The sequence below is a fragment of the Mesocricetus auratus genome, unplaced genomic scaffold (genome assembly GCF_017639785.1).
Source record: "Mesocricetus auratus isolate SY011 unplaced genomic scaffold, BCM_Maur_2.0 Super-Scaffold_4256, whole genome shotgun sequence".
Classification (NCBI taxonomy): domain Eukaryota; kingdom Metazoa; phylum Chordata; class Mammalia; order Rodentia; family Cricetidae; genus Mesocricetus; species Mesocricetus auratus.
In genome coordinates this window covers 32719117-32733181 of record NW_024429182.1, presented here as the reverse complement: position 1 = coordinate 32733181, position 14065 = coordinate 32719117, and the positions used below count along the sequence as shown (strand labels likewise).

The following is a 14065-nucleotide window of genomic DNA, read 5'->3' as shown; positions in this document are numbered from 1 at the left end:
CTGGTGTATTCAAGTTATTTACAAAAAGATACAAAATTAACACCCCAATAATAAAACAACTTAATTTTTAAAAAGTGTATTTAACTGGATAGTAGAGACTGAATTCAGGTAAATAATGATTGGGAAAGAAAGCAGACTCCTAACTAGACTAGATTGGAAATTTCTTGAGAGAAAATCTTTTGAAATCTCCAAAGCATCCCACCACAGTCAAAAGAGAGGAAAAAAAGAAAGAAATGCATCTTTCTGTTGTTTTATGTACTAGAATCATGGAGTACAGGCATGAATGGAAATGAAAAGTGTGAAAAAATTAAGTCTTTTTTGAAACTCAGTAAAATTTTGTTCAAGGTTCAACTTGGCAGCCTATTTTTTTCTATTTTGTTCTACAATTAGCATTATAATGGTTTAATTAGAAAAGACCCCCAATAACTTGTTATGTTATTTTGAAAGCATTTCATGTATGCCCTATTTTACCTAGACAAACTTGATGGAAAGGAAGTTATAATAAAAACAGATACATTGTACATATTAAAAAGTTTAGGTATTTACTTTTTTAAAATACTAAATGCTATTCTGGGCCACCTTTTATTATATTCCCAGTTGCCCATTTAAATGTTACCAGTTGAAATCTCATTCAATAATTCACACTTAATTTCCTTTTTTCATATTTTGGGTGAATGTATTTTAGAATATAGGCGTTTCAAGCTGACTTTAAATTAGTACGATGTGCAGACTTTTTAGCTAAAAAAAGAAATCCCATCTGGACAGAAAATGGTAGAGTGAAGTACTAGTAGCCAAAAAATACATTTTTTTTTAAAAAAATAAAATCAAGTTTGTTCTCCCTGTAGGGATTCACATAAAATTGAAATCGTGCAGACGGACTCTGACAGATTCTAAAGGCTCATAAATGGATGGTTTGATATTTAAAATCTATTCCAGAGCTGACTCCCTCAGCCTGCTCAAGATCAGCATTAAGAAGCACACAGCCCAGCAACAGTTATCTACATTGTATTTTAAGCATTACATTGTTGAGCCTCATTGTAAATGGAAACTGAATTCCCCAAATTTCTTTTGTAGAGTAGTATCGTGTAACTTCAGAGAAGTAAAGTGATTCCATTTTCTGGTGAATGTAGAGACAAACTACTTGACAGAATAAACCATTTTTTTAAACATATTTTTCAAAAGACAAAGGGAAAGTGTATTATATACTTAAAATTCTAAGGCTTAAAGTAAACCAAAAGTGATGCATGATTTAAAGCAGGGAACTGTTAAATTCATATGATGCTAAGACAAAAGCACATGATTTCAGAATTGTTTAATGAATATTGATGCTGTTTTCTTGAAAAGCAAGCACTCCCTGACATTCCCCTTGTATCTCATGAGAGAAATTGTATACTGGTAGCCAGATGTCATAGGCTAATGAGCTAGCCTATGCAACTTCTTTTAAAAATCTCTAGAGATTAACACTCAGAACACAGGGAGCAGGAGACTAGAAAAAAAAAATCAAATTCTGAAACAAAAACCAGTGGAAATTGACATGGTGAAATTTTCAGTGACAGTATCAATTTTTATCAATCTTTTTAGTGAGGTAACCTGGTGTAGATAGACTGGAACACATTAGCAATTTATAAAATGGTAAGATAATGTCAGTGGGATTTCTTTTGCTTTTATTTCCTCCTCCATATATTAATATACATTGATTGGCATAACATGTAAATGTGTATAAGAACTTATTTTAAGGTAATGAATATATAAAAGAATTTATACCTTCCACTGTGTCTTTATATTTACAAGTATAAGCATACAAATGTTAATATCTTCCCTTTTCCTTCTACTAAACCCTACTTATGTTTTCCACAATAACGTAACAAATAATAGTGAATACCATATTTATAGTACATACTGCCAATTTTACTAGCTAAAAGATTGCTTTAAATGTCAAAAAGGAAGCGGTCCCATTTCTTTTTCAAAGTTAAGGTCATTAGTATGGGTCATCAGGTGTAAAAGTAATTCCAACAGTCCCTAACAATTATGTATAGTTGCATTTACACCAACGATTACAGAGAAAGTCATGCTATAACATTGTTACTGAAAAAGGTAAACTGAGTGGTTTATGCAGTTCCCATTCACTTCATAGTGGGGCACAATGCTTGTGTCGTTACTAGATTCTTCTCTCAAAATACTAGTTAACCATCAGTGTTAATGGAAACTGGATTTGTAATTCTGAAGATGATACAGGTGGCAGATTAAATGCTTTTATAAAGGAATTCAATACTACAGGAAACCACAATCAATTCATTTCAAATCCTAAGCAACCATGAAAGAGAATGGCCTGCAATTAGAGATTTGAATATATTTTGGCTATATGCAGAGGACTTTAGCCTTGAGTAGAATAACTTTGCAGATTGACTGAACTAACAGTGTTCTTGCAATTAGTTTATTGAGGGTGTCATAGCTGTAGATTGACTTTTAAAAGTAATAATAATGTAAACGACTAGAAAACAGGTCATTTCCCTTTCGCTATAGTGTCACTGTAGGCTCTTTCCATGCAATATTCTATATGCTGCATGTTTTTTATTTGACAAATTTAAATGAAATTAGGATCAATCCTGATTGCAACATCAATCCCCAAAACTTCTTGGGTGGTATGTATGAGAACAAAAGCATCCGTAGTTGTCTCCATTTAACTTACTAGGAATGGGTCTAAGGACGTCGGGGATGAGAATCTCCACCAAAGCCTGGTACATCCCATGGTCACAGTTACACATCCATTTCAGGATAGACTCATGTTTGCACAGAGTTATCAGCTTTGCTTTCGGAAGTCGACTTTCTATTTCACTCAGATTGCTGGTGTGAATAAATGTCGCAAATGAATAGATGGCAAATGAGGATAAAACAGAAAATGGACTTTAAAAAATAGTTTATCAAATATTACTGAGGTTAGAACTATACCATCATTGCACTGGTGTCATATGGCTGAATATATATGTATGTATATATACAAATACACCCCCAGAGCTACCTATGCACATTAATATTTTCTTATGGTCTGAAAGGTTGATATGATAGCAATGCACTAGCATGACATAGATCTAACATAGTCCCCCAAATCAATAAAATGGGAGCTACACACACTAAAACCTTAGGAGAGCAGTCTGTGGTTTATTCCTAGCATGGTCAATCTACTCAATGTTATCAGGTAAAGTTCACAACTGGTATACATATCTCTAATTTATTAGCTGTGATACCTACTGTGTCATGAAAATGAATCAGAAAAGCATATTGATTCTGACCTTGATTCAGTAATTGTAGTGCCGTCAGTTGGAGTAGAGGGAGAATAGCGCCAGAATGTTTGCCATAATTTTTCTATCAGGCTAAACTGAAGATTCACAACAACATCCAATATTGCCTAAAAACAAAATGACCAAACCATATTACTTCCTTTACTTCCTCTTGTTCTTTTACTTTACCACCAGATGTTTCTGCTAAGGCATTTGGATACTTGGTCCTCAATCGGTGGCACTGTTTGGGAATGCTTAGGAGGTGTGGCCTTGTTGGAGGACTTATGTCACTGGAGGTGGGCTTTAAGACTGTAAAATCTTATGTTGTTTTAAGTTCTCTATTTCTACTCTGTGCTTGTGATTCAAGATGTGAGCCATGAACTTGCTTGCTGCAATGTCTCCCTGCTATCACAGATTCTTAGCCCTTGGGGTCATAAATCCAAATAAACTCTTTCTTCTGTAAGTGATCCTGGTCATGGTGTTTTATCATAGCAAAAGAAAATAAACTAATATAGACTAATTAGCTAATCAACTGAATTTTATGCTTATTGATTACATAGTATGTCAGCTATACTTAGAGGCTTAGAAAATAGAAAAAATAATTAGTTAAAGTTAATATTTTGTTCTTATTCTTTCAAATTTTTGGTTGATACAAACTGTACTCAAACAATAACTGATAGTTTACATACAGCATTTTCTTTATTGACATGTAACATTTCAAAGATGGGAAAAGAAATGGAAATTAACAATCTGCTTATATTCTTAATATTCTATTTTTTAAATGACAAGGCATAACATAAACAATTATCTAACACATTTATATTGCTTCCATGTTACGTTACATTATTTTTCACAATGTGTGTTAAATAAGATGTTATTAAATCTAATCCAAATCTAATGTAATCAGAACATTCCAACATTGACACTCCCACATGCCACATGAAATTTGCTTTGAGGGTAAATCTAGAGAACTTGGTAAGTTAACAGTTGAAACCAACAATCACACATACTGAAGGACAAAACATTCCAACATCTGTGTTCTTGGTTGGAGACCATGGCCATCCAAGAAGGCAGAAGTTAAGAATGATAACTTGCTCAAGTGTGGCAGATAGGGGTAAGTTTGATCTACTCTTCCAAGGCTGCTGATCATGGATCCCAGTTAGGCAGAGGCGACATATATACTGGAGTCAAGAGGCCTCCAGATACTAATACATTTCTGGGAAGAAAAGGGATATACATACAGGCATATTTGGCTATATAATAATTTGCATTCCCCACTACGCCATACAATATACTTTTCTTTTTTTTCTTTCTTTCTTTCTTTTTTTTTTTTTTTTTTTTTTTTGGTTTTACGAACAGGGTTTCTCTGTATTGTTTTGGAGGCTGTCGGGCCAGCCCAGCCTTGAACTCACAGAGATCTGCCTGCCTCTGCCTCCCGAGTGTTAGGATTAAAGGTGTGCACCACCACCGCCAGGCTTACAATATGCATTTGTACGCTCCTTTTATAGATTAGTTTAAGATCACTGTTATATAATTGTGGGGTCCACCTTGCCTTGAGTTTTAGATTAAATTTAGTCTCTAGAACCATTTCCCAGGTGTATCAGGATTTCTTTTTCTTCTGTGATGGTGTCAGTAACTGTCATTTCTTCCTCTAACATTTGATGAAAATATTTAATTTGAGTGTGCCACTCCAATCACTTTATAATAGAGCCTTCAGATAACAGCAAATATGAAGCCAAAGAAAATTTAAATCTGTGATCACACTGAATGTAAAAAGGCTGACTTGCAGGCAGTGTAAGTCAGTAGAATGGGTTTGATTCCATCAATAACTAAGATAAAGATTCCCAAATGGATCTATAAAAGTCCAAAGAAGGAACAGAAAATGGGAACAACTGAGAGTTCATCTAAGTATTTTAGAAAAAGTGAACTGTAATTTCACAAGTCTAGCATATGTGCCACTTGTGTAGATCTGGCTTGAAGCCTGAGATAGAGACTACCTTACCTTGAGGCTCATTCAGGCATTAAGCATGTGCATGGAGGACATGTTCTGAGAACTAGTAGGGAATTCTGTAAGTTGGCAGATAGTGAAAATGAGCTAAATTAATTATAAAACTTTTATGTAAGATTAAAAATTACCCAAGGGTTAGAGAGATGGCTCAGCCATTAAAGGCTAGGCTCACAATCAAAACATAACATACCTAAGGCAAACTCTGAAAACAAAGTAAACATAGTTGTCCCTTATCTCATATGAAACCAAAACATTCTCCAGAAAGAAGCTTGTATGTCTGCTTCTTTAACTGTAGCTTAGGTATATTCCAAGTGATATCTCTAAAGTGTGAGGCAGTTAATATTTTACATACCTCTAAGACTAAAGCTAGTGATACTTAAAAATACCTAGACATATATATTACAAGTATTCCAAACATCGAATAATCCTACCCTAAAACTAAAAACTATATCAGGAATGGGCATTCGAGGTGGTCTCTCCACTATTGCTTAGCTTGCCAATTGGTGTCATCCCTTTAGATCACTAGAGGTCACACTGGTGCCTGATCTGTCTTCTAACCTATGATTCCCTCTTCCTCCTATTCTACCCCCCCCACACTCAACCTTCCTGTTCCCCCATGACCTACTCTCTCTTCCTCTTCTCCCCCTTTCTTCTTCCCAGCTCCCACTCCTCTCCCCCCCCCCCCCAGCCGTATTCCCCATCTGATCAGAGGATCTTGCCTCATTCCTCTTCTCTTGGGTACTATGCATATCTTTTAGGTTCTTTCCTGTTTCCCAGACTCTCTGTCAGTGGAAGTGCAGACTGGCACTATCCTGATCCATGTCTAAAATCCATATATGAGTTTGTCTTTTTGCGACTGGGTTACCTCACTCAGGATGGTTTCTTCCAGTGCTATCCATTTACTTGTGAATTTCAAGATTCCATTTTTTTCTGCTGAGTAGTACTCCATTGTGTAAATGTACCACATTTTCTCTATCCACTCTTCAGTTGAGGGGCATCTAGGTTGCTTCCAGGTTCTGGCTATTACAAATAATGCTGCTATGAACATAGTGGAGCAGATGCCCTTGTTGTATGAATTTGCCTCATTTGGATATATGCCTAAGAGTGGAATTGCTGGGTCTTGTGGTAGATTGATTCCCATTTTCCTGAGGAATCTCCATACAGCTTTCCAAAGTGGCTGTGCGAGTTGGCACTCCCACCAGCAGTGGAGGAGTGTTCCCTTCTCTCTACATCCTCACCAGCATAAATTGTCTTCGGTGTTTTTGATTTTAGCCATTCTGACAGGAGTAAGATGGTATCTCAGAGTTGTTTTGATTTGCATTTCCCTGATGGCTAAGGATGTTGAGCACTTTCTTAAGTGTCTCTTGGCCGTTTTAGCCTCCTCTATTGAGAATTCTCTATTTAGTTCTGTACCCCACCTTTTAATTGGATCCTTTGGTGTTTTGGAGACTTGCTTCTTGAGTTCTTTGTCAATTTTGGAGATTAGCCCTCTGTCAGATGAGGGGTTAGTGAATATCTTTTCCCATTCTGTGGACTGCCTTTTTGTCTTGTTGACTGTGTCCTTTGCTTTACAGAAGCTTTTTAGTTTCAGGAGGTCCCATTTGTTAATTGTCGATCTCAGTGTCTGTGCTACTAGTGTTATGTTCAGGAAGTGGTCTCCTGTATCAACTTGTTCAAGAGTATCTCCCACTTTCTCTTCTAAAAGTTTCAGTGTGGCTGGATTTATGTTGAGATCTTTGATCCATTTGGACTTAAGTTTTGTACAAGGCGATAAACATGGATCTATCTGCAGTCTTCTGCATACCAGTACCCAGTTATGCCAGCACCATTTGTTGAAGATGTTTTCTTTTTTCCATTGTATAGTTTTAGCTTCTTTGTCAAAAATCAAGTGCTCATAGGTGTGTGGGTTAAAATTAGGGTTTTCAATTCGGTTCCATTGGTCTACCTGCCTATTTTTGTGCCAATACCAAGCTGTTTTCAGGACTATAGCTCTATAATAAAGCTTGAAGTCAGGTATGGTGATGCCTCCTGAAGTTCCTTTATTGTATAGGGTTGTTTTGGCTATCCTGGGCCTTTTGTTTTTCCATATAAAGTTGATTAATGTTCTTTCCATGTCTGTGAAGAATTGTGCCAGAATTTTGATAGGGATTGCATTGAATCTGTAGACTGCTTTTAGCAAGATTAGCATTTTTATTATGTTGATCCTACCAATCCAAGAGCATGGGAGATCTTTCCATTTTCTGGTATCCTCTTTGATTTCTTTCTTTAAAGACTCAAAGTTCTTGATATACAGGTCGTTCACTTCCTTGGTTAACATTATCCCCAGATATTTGATGCTATTTATGGCTACTGTAAAGGGTGAAGTTTCTCTGATTTCTTTCTCAGTCACTTCGTCGTCTGTATATAATAGGGCCACTGATTTTTTTTTGAGTTTACCTTGTATCCTGCCACTTTGCTGAAGGTGTTTATCAGCTCTAGGAGTTCCCTTGCTGAGTTTTTTGGGTCACTTATATAAACTATCATATCATCTGCAAATAGTGAAAGCTTGACTTGTTCTTTTCCTATTTGTATCCCCTTGATCTCCTTTTGTTGTCTTATTGCTGTAGCTAGAACTTCAAGTACAATATTGAACTTGATGTCTATAACCATCCTGGAGCCTTCATCCAGTGACTGATGGAAGCAGAGGCAAACACCCACAGTTAAACACTGAACTGAACCGAAGGAACCCAGTGACAGAGAGAGAGGAGCGATGAGCAAATTGGCAAAGAATGGGCTGGCAAAACCAGCAGAGACAGCTGATCTGAACAAGGGGGAGCTCTTGGACCCCAGACCCCGACAGTTGGGAGGCCAGCATGGGACTGATCTGGACCCCAGAATGTGAATGTCATGGAGGAGGCCTGGGCAACCTATGGGGCCCTGAGCAGTGAGTGGATCAGTGTTTATCCCTGGAATACAAACAGACATCGTGGGTCCATAGCACAAAGAGGGATGCTCTCTCAGCCTGGACTCTTAGGAGAGTGCCTGGACCCTACCCTGAGTGAAATGACAGACTCTAGATATCCCCTAAGTGGAAGGAATTGGCAATAGGGTGGGAGGCTGGGGGGGATGGGGGGGTGGGAGGGGAGAGAGAGGGAACTGGGATTGACATGTAAAACAAGCTATTTAAAATTAAAATAAAAAATTAAAAAATAAAAGCTAGAAGGAAATACAAAAAAATTAAAGAAAAAAATAAAAGCTATAGAAAAGCTATAAGCAAGAATTCGCAGCACATCATAAACCTAGTATTTTAAAATTAATCTCAAATAACTCTTTGAAAATAACAGTAACACTAGCCTCATTTAAGACAGTTTTGTGAGTGATTAAAATACTATTACTTTTCAACCAATTTTCAAGCATATAGGCAAATAAAAATTAAAATAATCTATATTCAACTGCCTTATGATAAATGACTACAGGATTGATTCTGAGATCCAAGCATCTTTATTTAAAATGTTTGACATGTAACAAAAAATTAGAATTATAATTTTCTAAATATACCACTCTGCTCCATGAGAGATGGCATGAGCATTGAAAACAGAAATCAGTGGGGTTCATTTTGTGGACTGTCATTTCTAACACAGATTAATTATGTTACAAGTACCCCCATCTCTTCACATGAAGTGTATTTATTCATTACACTTGGAATTTTCATGAAAGTTTTATAATTTAAAGACTATTTTAATCTTATTGGAGGCATCTGTTGCTTAGAGTGATCTCACTATACACTCTTTAGCAATGTAAATAATTATACTCCAATTTACACTCTGAATAAAAATGAGTCACTCAAAAAACTGAATTATATTTGTACAAGCTAAGCTGCTTACAGAAGGCTTTATCTGGATACAGATAGATGATAAATTGTTTAAAGACTTCACATAATTTTCATTTAATGAAATAGGTGAAAGAGAAATTTTTTTCAATGCGTACAATGACTATTTAGAAATATTCCAATACTCAGAAAAACATATGAGTTAAAGGGAAATGAATACTAAATAGCTTATATCATGCTGAATTGTTGGAAACAAGTAAGACAAGTGGAAGAACACTCTGTCATGCAAGATGTTGATAAGGAGAGGACTTGTCCTTGGTTGTCATCAACCTAGCATCTCTGACAGGCACTTGGGTTCACTCATGTAATCTTATTTCTGGAGCAATGGGAAATATATATATATATATATATATATATATATATATATATATATATATATATTTGCTACTCCTTAATTTGCAAGCAGACCATAAATATTCCTGAAATAAATCTATTTAAGTTCTAAAACCATATAAGAAACTCTGTGCAGTATATTACCTTCTTTCTACCAGGTGAATGTAAGATGCATTACTACACTGGAATGGAGAAAACTCCCATCTTAGACAATGTCACCAATTCTGACAGGAAAAGGAGAGTAGGAGTAGGGATCTAAAACATCAAGGGAAGCCTTAAGTAACCAAACCCTCAAATAGCCTTCACATATTTTAAGCTGAAACTTACTATTTCATCCCTCACTCTCAGAAGTTAGAAGGAATTCTCTAGACATCATAGGATGATCCTTAAATTGTAGGCAAATCACAAATACTCCTGAGATAAAGCTACTTCAATTCTCAAAGCAGTCTAAAGGATCCCTACAAAGAAGGCCAAAGGTTCTTACTAAGTATATTAACATAGAAGCACACATTTGTAGTATTCAAAGGTCTCAACAGACTCTCTCTTGAACGTGGCTTCTAGTTTTTGTTTTGCATATATATTTGTTTGATTTTACAAGGGTACTGCATTAGTTACTTTTCTGTTTCTGTGATAAAACCAAGGCAACTTACAGAAGGGCTTATGTCTCCAGAAGGTTAGAAACAATAATGAGAGCAAAGTCATGGTGGGAGCAGCAAGAAAGAAAGGGCTCATCTTGAATTGCAAGCACAAAAAAGAGCAAACTCAAAATGGTGAGGGCCTTCAACCTCTCAAGGCCCACCTTCAGTGACAAACATTCTCCAAGCTGACCATATCCCCTTAGCCTCCACAAACAGCACTGCCAACTATGGACCAAGTTTTCAAATACTCAAAACTATAGGGGATAGCTCGATCAAATCATTCATCCCTCTCTCTGGCCTTCACAATAGCAGAGCTATAACATAAAGCAAACTATATTTAGATCAACTTTAAATTCCTCGTAGTTTTACAGTCACAATACTGTTTAAAAATGGGGTAATAGCAAGAAAATACTGAACCAAAACAAGACTGAAAAACAGCAGGGCAAACGTAAAATTTTCTAATGCCATATCTGATATCAAAGGGATTAGATGCTCTGCTCCTCCAACTCTGCTGCCTGTAACATACATCTCCCTCTCTTGAGCTGGTTCCTTTGCAGGTGTCTAAAGGCTCTGTTATTTCCCACTCTCTGGAGCTAGTTTCTGTATTAGTTATTTAGATGAGATCACATACCATAACTAAAGCAATGTATATAAGAGTTTATTTGGGATTGTGGTTCCAGATATTTAGAGTTCATGATGACTGTTCAAAGGTATGGAAGCAGGAACAGAAAGTGAAGGGTTCACATCCTGAACCACAGGCACAAGGCAGAAGGAACAAACTTGAAATGGTACAAGTCTTTATATACTCAGAGCCCACCTCCAGTGATATACCACCTTTAATAAGGCCATACTTACTAGGGATTCCTAAACACCACCACCAACTGGAGACATATGCTTAAATGCCCAAGGGTATTAGTGATTCAAACCAACACAGATACTATTGACATTTTACTTTTCTTTGTGAAAGGTATTCAATTTTTCTTTTGCTTAACATTAAACCCTGGAGTTCATTTCCTTTTAGTATATTTAGAGTTTTCAGTCCTATGGGTATATAACAGCCAAACTTATAAACTATACCAAACTTAATCTCTCTCCCAATTATATATTAAAACTATAAGCAACCTCTTAAATCAAAAGAATAATGCAAAAAACTCCCTTGTACATTTGATCTGTCATCCACATGTAAGTATATTTCTGTGGACATACCCAGAGAAGAATTGCTATATCAAAAAATGAAGATCAGTTTAAGAAATGGAGAATAAAATAAATTATCACTTTCTCAAATTCCTGTACTTTCCACTGAGACAAGAAGGATTTTATTAGTGCTAATAAACTAGAATAAATAACTAAAATAACTAGAACTTCTCTGTTCTCTAGGGGAAAATCTTTGTTATTTTGTTTTTAACAAGTTATGCAGGAAAACATAGCATGTCTCAGATTATATTTGAAGGTCTTACCTCACAGTGCTCTCGATAAAGACTCTGCAGTGACTTGATATCCTCAAAGGTAGTACCATCTGGTAGAGAAGAGATTTCAACTTCTCCAAACTCTGGAAGTGCTCGAGATGCATCTGTTACCATGACAACACAACAGAAAAAATCTATTGTAGATGGTGTCAATTACAGATTAATGAGGGGAATTTTCAGAAAACTAAAAAGGAAAGAAAATTTAGATATCAGAGATCCAAAGATCACTGACTTTCAAATTAATATTTTTCCAGCCAAACTTAGCAACATTATCAGCATGTAACATACGAATGAATGGATCTACTTGTGAATTTCATATAAACTAAGCTTTACTCTAATTAAACTGGGCATTGGATATTCTCTTAATAAAAGAAAAACAACCTGAGCTTGCCAGTAGCAATTTTACTTATTTTTAGTATTATGGTATTCAACCACACAAAAATAAATATAACCTTAAACTCTTTATGATCATATCTTTTACATAATCATAAAATGAAGATCATAAAACTAAAAGCCAAAAAGTTAAAAAATAAGATCCAGTTAACAATATTCATTTGATGTGATGGATGATGCTATCCTACAATCAAATTATCTCTTACACAAAAACATGGTGTCAACTGCTGCAGACAAGTCCTCTGAGTACAACACTTACACCAACCTGCTCTTCCTGGTGGCTACCTACTCCAATATACTTCTCCTTTCAAATGACTATGACACTTTATGTTGCACAGAAACATCATTTAGCCTTCTCTTGATAACACTTTAAATCACACATCACATACACTCTCTCACTTTTTCTCTTTCTCTCTTTTTCTCATTAGCCCTGGACAATTAGTAATGTACTTTAGTGAGTTCATTACCATAAAGTCAAAATTAAACAACAATCTTCTTTTCCAAGTTTTAGGAAACCTAAATATGTTATTTTTGGTGGGGAGAGGGTTTCTTTGTATAACCCTGTTTTTAAATTTTTGAATATTAAACCTCATTTATAGCTATAAAATAAACGATGATATTGTTTTAAAGCTCAGTGGTCCATAAGACTACATATGGGCACTTTGGTTTAGGAAATGATGTCATTATAGTGTCAAGCTCAGGAGCTTTCTAACCTCAAAGTCTATTCCAGGTGTCTCTATTGGCAAGTGCACATAAACACACACACATACAGACACACATGTACACACACAGACACATACAAGTACATATGCACACACACGGAGACACACACACATACACACAGGTACATAAACACACACACACATACACACACACACACACACACACACACACACACACACCAATAAAATCTCTTATATTGGCCCACTGTTTGAAGACAATTCATACTCATCTATAGACTAACTGTCAACTAAACTACCACTTTTGCTCCTCTGCCTCCTGCATAAATACTCAAATATTTAAGTTCTATTTCCAAACACTATCAGTAACAAGAAATGTATACACTTTCTATATAAATATAAAAATAGGAAGCACTATAATCAATTTAAAAGAATACATTATTTAAAATGTTTATAGTTTTTCTAATCTAAGACTATGAGTATGTAACTTTGTACACAGGGAATGAGAATGCTTTTGGACTGAACATTATTTCTAAAGTAAACACATCATGATTTTGATCACAAAAGCCAACTCTTGAAAACACTTTCATAGCCCTGAGCTTTTAAGGCAGATGCATTCAAGATTCCATATAGCTTAATATTTCAATAAAGATGAACTAGAACTATCATTTAACGTTATAGTCTCAGCACCAAATCACCTCCCCCTTTATCAGGAGTTAACATCTGGAGACATTCTACTTGGAGAAGAGACTACTGTTGTTCTTTTCAAAATCCTAATAGCAACTACTATGCACTATGCATTACACCTTAACATACCTAAAAACTGTTGATGATGTTGACTTTGGGCAATTACAGTTTGCTCAACAGATGTGCCTGTCTGTTGGCCACTTCCTGTGAAACCATCTGCAACCCCATCCACTTTCTGCATAGGCTTGTACCTAAAAATATTAGACGGGAAAAAACAAACAAACCAAATTATTCCTTGCTTTATTGTACTACCCAAACTTTCAAGGCATTTGATTTATTCTAGTTTTGTCAATGACTCAAGATAGATGTCGAATGTTGCTTCTTGGCATTCTCATGAAGTCAAGGGCAGACATTATTTAATTGTGAAAAGAAAAAGGGGAAGAGCAATCAGAAAGAAATTATTTGTGAAAATCCATAAATTTATGTAAGAATGAAAGAATTATGAGGCATTTCTTTGGACAACAGAGGCAAAGATTCTCATGCCTATGGTCATAGTACATATTGTGAAAGTAACTTGTAGTGGCCATTGACTTAAGGTAAAAAATATTGAAACTTCAATTTGAACCAAGATCAAAGAGGTTGCAAAGAAATGAAGGGCTTTCAGTTAATAGATTTAAAGTACTATCAACTTACAAATCTTATCACACTGCTCTT

The 14065-nt window shown here is 35.6% G+C and overlaps 1 protein-coding gene across 8 annotated transcripts in view; it reads right to left on the bottom strand.

Annotated features, from left to right (window-relative positions):
- Rfx3 (regulatory factor X3) overlaps positions 1-14065 on the bottom strand; it is a 251217-nt gene that overhangs the window by 41590 nt on the left and 195562 nt on the right. For all 8 annotated transcript variants that reach the window (XM_040745977.1, XM_040745989.1, XM_040745998.1 and 5 more), the window contains 4 exons: positions 13481-13602; positions 11583-11695; positions 3291-3406; positions 2690-2844 (listed from right to left, as the gene is read on the bottom strand). In XM_040745977.1, coding sequence (XP_040601911.1) covers positions 2690-2844; positions 3291-3406; positions 11583-11695; positions 13481-13602 — 506 coding nt within the window. The remainder of the gene's footprint in view (positions 1-2689; positions 2845-3290; positions 3407-11582; positions 11696-13480; positions 13603-14065) is intronic.